The 5,870-nt window shown below is 50.4% G+C and overlaps 1 protein-coding gene across 1 annotated transcript in view; it reads right to left on the bottom strand.

Moving 5' to 3' along the window:
* Positions 1-1,697, bottom strand: part of Cdh13 (cadherin 13) — a 1,006,804-nt gene extending 1,005,107 nt beyond the window's left edge. Inside the window, exon 1 of the mRNA XM_028752897.1 lies at positions 1,388-1,697. Within this exon, the coding sequence (XP_028608730.1) occupies positions 1,388-1,432 (45 nt within the window). The 5' untranslated portion in view covers positions 1,433-1,697. The remainder of the gene's footprint in view (positions 1-1,387) is intronic.
* Between the last annotated feature and the right edge of the window lie 4,173 nt (positions 1,698-5,870).

The raw sequence follows: 5,870 nt of genomic DNA, 5'->3' as shown, positions 1-5,870 counted from the left end.
CTCTCTCTCTCTCTCTCTCTCTCTCTCTCTCTCTCTCTCTCTCTCTCACACACACACACACACACACACACACACACACACCTGGGGTGCCGGCTCCTCTCCCACAGCCATCTCCCCTTAGAAGGCTTCTTACAGAACCCTGACTTCCTTTCCTCTTTCCCACTTCATGCTCTACCCGGTGCCTCTTCCACTGGTACCCAATAATCCTGCCCAGAAACTCAACACCCATGCCTCAGGCATCCCCCTCCTCATCCGTTCTCTCTGCATGGCCCTACACTTCGGCAACCACCCACTTGTAGGCTGCCAGCTCTAGGTCCCAGAGGCTGTCTAAAAGGACAAGGAGGGACTGAGCTAGTATGCCGGTATGCTTCCTGGAGCTTAGGTCCCCAGAGGAGGGTTGGGCGTGCCCCCTCAGCCTCCAGTGGCTCTGGCCTGTCCCCTAAGTATTGCTTTCCTTCGCCCAAACTTCCAGGGATCTCCAAGCTTCAGCTGGGCTGAGGAGAGCCCCAGCAAGCCTCTCCTGCTCTGCCAACCCTGCCCTGGCATCGCAACGATCTGGAAGGTTATCCGCCAGGCAGCTGCAGCCTGGTGAGGAGGCTTGAACTTTTCCTTGTGCTCAGCGCCACCCGCCCGCCCGGGGAAGACAACAGAGGCTGCAGCTTGGGCTCGGGAAGGAGCTCCAGCTGCCTGGACAATGGGGGCCCAAGGGGTTGGGGGTAGTGGGCCTGCGCTTTGGAGGGGGGACCGTGCTCAGGCCCCTTTGAGCACGGAGCTGGAGAGCCGAAAGACCCCAAAGCGGGAGCGGCGGGCGCCTTGCTTTGAAAGACAGCAGCAGCCGGGCTGCGGAGATCGCCGGCGGGAGGTGCCTTGCAGCTCGCCAGCTGAGCTGGGCGAAGAGAGGACGCGCGCCCCGGGAAGTCAGTGATGCCAGCTCCGGCCTCTCCCAGCCCGGCAGCCGGCCGAACCGAATGGCTCTTCCCTCGGGCTAAGACACTGAGCTACGGGGCAAGCACAACCCCTAGGAGTCGCCTCGAAAGGAGTGTGTATCCGATACATGAACCTCTGGAGGAGGAGAAGCCAAAGTTACCCCACTTGATGTCAGTCAGGATGTCGCCTTTGCTTGCAAAAAGGCTCTGTCCTCCCCAGAATGAGCTTACACACACACACACACACACACACACACACACACACACACTAGCCAGCAAGAGGAGCCTGGTTCCTCTAGTATCGGAGCTGGGGGTGACCTCGCATCTGAGCTAGCCGGGTCTATGCACGGCGGTTAGCAGAAGCCCCGCGACCCTCCGATCGCTCCTGGCCATCACCATGCACCGCGATCTGAATGCAGAAAGCTGGTGGGAGCGCGCTGACTGCGGCTCACATTCCCTACCTGGGACAGCAGGACGCACAGGGTGAGCGGAGTTCTCGGCTGCATCTTGCCCGACTAGAAGAAGCGCCTGGCGGCGTTTGCATTCACACACGCGGCTGCACTGAGCATATTTTCCGTGGGAGCCAGCCTTTGAGGAGAGGCTCTGCCTCGCCAGCCAGCCAACTTCCCAAATAGATCAGCGGCAGCATCGCGAAAGCATTGGGTAGCGGCTGATGACCAGGACCAATGGCTTTACAAGACGGATTCCTTCATAACGCTCCCTCGTTTTGCATGGCAGATAGGGGCGAGCACCTCGCAGGGAGAGAGCCCCCTCCGAGCAAGGAGGCGGCACGTTGGCTTTTTTTTTTTTTTGGACTCCTGGGGCCCAGCCTCACAAATCAGGCTGGGCAATGCCAGCTGATTCCACTTTCCTTAAGAACTGGAATTGCACCCGGGGCCAGCAGCCACTTCTAACACATTGAAAAAACAAAAATTCTCTTTATTAAAATGTTAATAAGATCCACTTTATTCCCAATAAATCACATAAAATGACCCCAGCAGCCCCAGCCCTCTATGCCCTCAAAGCCTTGCTGGTAGATTTCTTTAGCTTTGTTTTTGTTCGCCCTCTCCCCCCTCACACACACACACGAAAGTAGCTCAGCCACGGTGGTGTTTGGTGTTTTTCTGCCATCACCACAAATCACAGAGAGGACAGATCAATTCTAGCTTGCAGGGAAAATCCATCAAGGAGCAATAGATTTTATTAACTGCTCAGGTGAGGGTGGGACTGGCCGCCACTCCACAAGCATGAACCTGGCACCAAAGCCAGGAGCATGACTTGAGAAAATTCTGGGTTTTTTTTTCCCCCTCATGTGGATGTGACCTTTCAGAGTCCCTGAGCTATTCCCAAGGGCTCAGAACAGTACTAGCCATGGCTCAAGGAATCCTACAGTTGAGGAGTGTTGGAGATTAGAGAAACAGGGACATATAAGGCGTTTCTTCCCTTTCAGAGATCTAAAGTTAAGGCAGTAAAGTCTTTATTTTCATGCAGCCTTCTTCCTGAGAGGACTTATGGGTTTTACAATAAAAGGCATTTATCCAACTGAGACAGAAAACTCGGCTCACAAGAAAAGTTTAGAAAACTAAAACATTAACTCCCAACTGCAACTGATTTCCTGTAATTTCGACACATGAGCTTCCTAGTAGCCAAAGCAATATGAAAAGTGAGTGACATCCTTTATGTTGTAGAAAATGCGTAGAAGTTACATTCAATACTGGTATAAATATATCGCGTGGTGGCGTCTGTCATAGCAGGACACTGAGCAATGGGTCACATTCTTCTGATGGGTTTGGGAAATATTCCAATTGCCAGCACAGGGCCTGGGATAATGACACAGTGACAGGTACATATTAATGAAAAGATGGCTAAGTCAATCAAGAGGTAGCAGAAGGTGAGGAGGATCCCAGTCTGGAACCGAACCCGAGCTAGCTTTCTGAAACCCCAGCTCTTTATTCATAGCATGTTGCCAGGCTCGGCCTCTCTACTTGTCTTCTGGTTGAAACTCCTAAGGTCACACTGAGGATTGCTGCCTTGTCCCTTCGAATTCGATCTCCAGGAAAACAGTCATCTGGTCAACCAGGGGCCAGCTACCCTGAGACCAGGGGTTAGTAAATATAGACAGGGGGACAGAAAAGGGGGACCACTCAGATCAGAGGATGGAAAATCAAGATGAAGGTGTACTGGTAGAATAGGAAGGTCTTCCCTTATCTCCATAACAACAGCTCTGTCTAGATAGGCCCCTCATTGAGTAGAGAGTGTCCTAGGATGCACTCAGTGAGAACTGGTGTCCTACCTTTGTACTTTGGTCAGTCTTCCTGGGCTCTCCCCATCCATCATCCTTAGTGTCTCTCGTGAAATATATCTAGTCTTCTGCCTTCTAAGTAAATGTCAGGGCTAGACTTGTTTCCGATTGGGGTGTAGCATGTGACCAGATCTAGCCAAGGAGCTGTTGATTGAGAGTGGCATGTGTCACTGCAAGACTGGAGTGTTTCATGGCCACTGTCAGACAGATTGGTTGTTTTCCCTGGTAACAGGGATCAGGAGCACTTGTGCAAAGTGCCTTGACTGGGGAGTATTCTCAGGGAATGTCTGCAGGAAGCGATCATAGAAGGAGATGTGAAGAAGATACGGTCACAACAGAGGCCCTGTCCATCCCAGAGCCCACAACAGAGGTCCTGTCCATCCCAGAGCTCACAACAGAGGCCCTGTCCATCCCCGAGCCCACAGCTCAGAACAGCCCTTCAGACATGACCCTGGTGGTGTTAGACGATCATGGAGGGGGTTATTTGTTTTGTTTTTTAGATGTATTTATTTTATGTTTATGCATACACTGTAGCTATCTTCAGGCACACCAGGAGGGGGCATCGGATCCCCTTACAGACAGTTGTGGCCTACCACCATGTGATTACTGTGAATTGAACTCAGGACCTCTGGAAGAGCAGTGAGTGCTCTTAACCACTAAGCCATCTCTCCAGCCCCAAGGTTTGTGGTTTGTCTGTCTTTCTCTTTCTTTCTTTCTTTCTTTCTTTCTTCCTTTCTTTCTTTCTTTCTTTCTTTCTTTCTCCCTTTCTCTCTTTGTCTTAATTAAACCAGTAGTTAGATATATGCCTCCCTGTCCCTGCTCCCAAGTCATGAGTGAGATGATTTGGCTTGGCCAAGGGCTGTTCTCTAGCCTGATCTCAAATCCACCACATGCATAGCTGAGGTGATGGTCTAGGGCACAGATGGCCCTGCCTGCGGGGTTGATGGTTTCAGTGAACACAGATGTAGATTGTGAAGTGAAATCTTGACCATCCCACGCCAGCATCCCTGGGCTTCTGTCTTGGGAGCTTCGATTCTCCAGGAGAAAAGCTCCAGCCAAGTGTTGACTCTAAGGATGCCTGAGCCTTACTCTTTACTTGCCTTGTCTTCTATAAACTCACTCACCAATGCTGGGAAGAGTTGAGTTCTCGAGCCTTGAGGTGTTCCTAATAATACTTGGGGGACTCGGGCTTTCTAAGATTAAAATGGTTGGAAGAGTCTTACCGCCAGGATAAGGGCTGGTTTGGAGCCTGCAGATCCACCTACACTGAACTAGTAGCTTTGACACTCTTAAGTCTCAATTTCCATTCTGTAGAATGGGACTCCTAACATGGTTACACTCTAAGAATGGCTGCAAAGCCCAAATATTATTCGGTCCCTTCTCTCTTCCCCCCCCCATTCCCCTCTCTACTCAGAAAATGTGATTTGGTCATAAAACATGGGATGGAGTTTTGATCAACCAAGACAGAAAATAAATCATTTCCTTCTGACGATAAAAGGCTTCTAAAGAGAAAATCCATTTTTTGTTTGTTTGTGTGGTTCAGCTTGTTTTCCTTTTGGGTCCCTAATGGGGGGGCTTTCGACTGATGGATTGATCAATGGTAGCCAATACTGCCCAGTTCTGAGAGCTGCAGCTCTCTACCTGTCCTCACTCTGCCTCCTCTAGGCCAGCCCTCAGCAACCACTGTATTGGATGGGAAACTGTCTTTAAACCCATGAAGGTTCATACCCTTTCAAGGCACTTCAACTTGGCCGGAGAACTGACAGATCGTCCAACAGCCAGCAGCTGCCTCCTGTGGATGCCAGGGGTTGGGACTATTTCCTCCGCTTGGATGATGTTGCTGAAGTGGCTGAATACATTCCAGAGTGGGGAGAAATGGCTATGGATATGCACACACTTAGGTGTATGTGCACATGTGCTGGCTGCTATGGACTGATAGCAAAGAGTATACAGTATAGCCGAGATACATCTTTCAAGTTTTGCCTGGGATGTTGTTTGTAACAGAACAATGGCAAAATAAATAGGCACCTCCATGAGGAGAGACAGTTTTCAGAGTGGCTGGAGGCCTTGGGACATAATGAACATACCCAGGCCGAATGGAAGGAAGTCTATGCTATACACTAGCCACGGAGTCTTAATGCTAACCGTGCTGTCATACTAAAATGGCACACAATCCTTCAGGTCTCTTCAACACCAAATTCTTGGTCAGGGAAGCACTCACTTTTTCTAAGCCAGAAAGAAGCTAGGCTTCTTCACAGCCCTCTGTGACATTCAATTCCGTACTCCAATCAGCGTCTCCTGCTTTACCTTGACCTGGGCTATGCCATGGGACTTGTAGGGAACAAGAGACAATAGTGGGCCAGCTAAGTCCAAGTCTCAAGAGGCCCATTCTGCTTCAGTGTGCTCTCTCTCTTTAAGGCACAGGTGATGAAGGGATGGACTCCTGACTCCCACAAGATCATCTGTTTAAATGCATGGTCCCCAACTGCTGGTGCTGCTTCCAAAGGTTATAGAACCTGTTGTTGTTGTTGTTGTTGTCGTTGTTGTCGTTGTTGTTGTTGTATCCACTGAGATGAGAGTAAGTGGCTGCCATTTGCTTCCACCACCACGGATCACCACGGATCACCAGAGATCATCACAGA

The sequence above is a fragment of the Grammomys surdaster genome, unplaced genomic scaffold, assembly GCF_004785775.1.
Source record: "Grammomys surdaster isolate TR1022 unplaced genomic scaffold, NIH_TR_1.0 128, whole genome shotgun sequence".
Classification (NCBI taxonomy): Eukaryota; Metazoa; Chordata; class Mammalia; order Rodentia; family Muridae; genus Grammomys; species Grammomys surdaster.
Note: the sequence above shows the minus strand (reverse complement) of the source record. Positions and strands in the feature narration are given on the sequence as shown.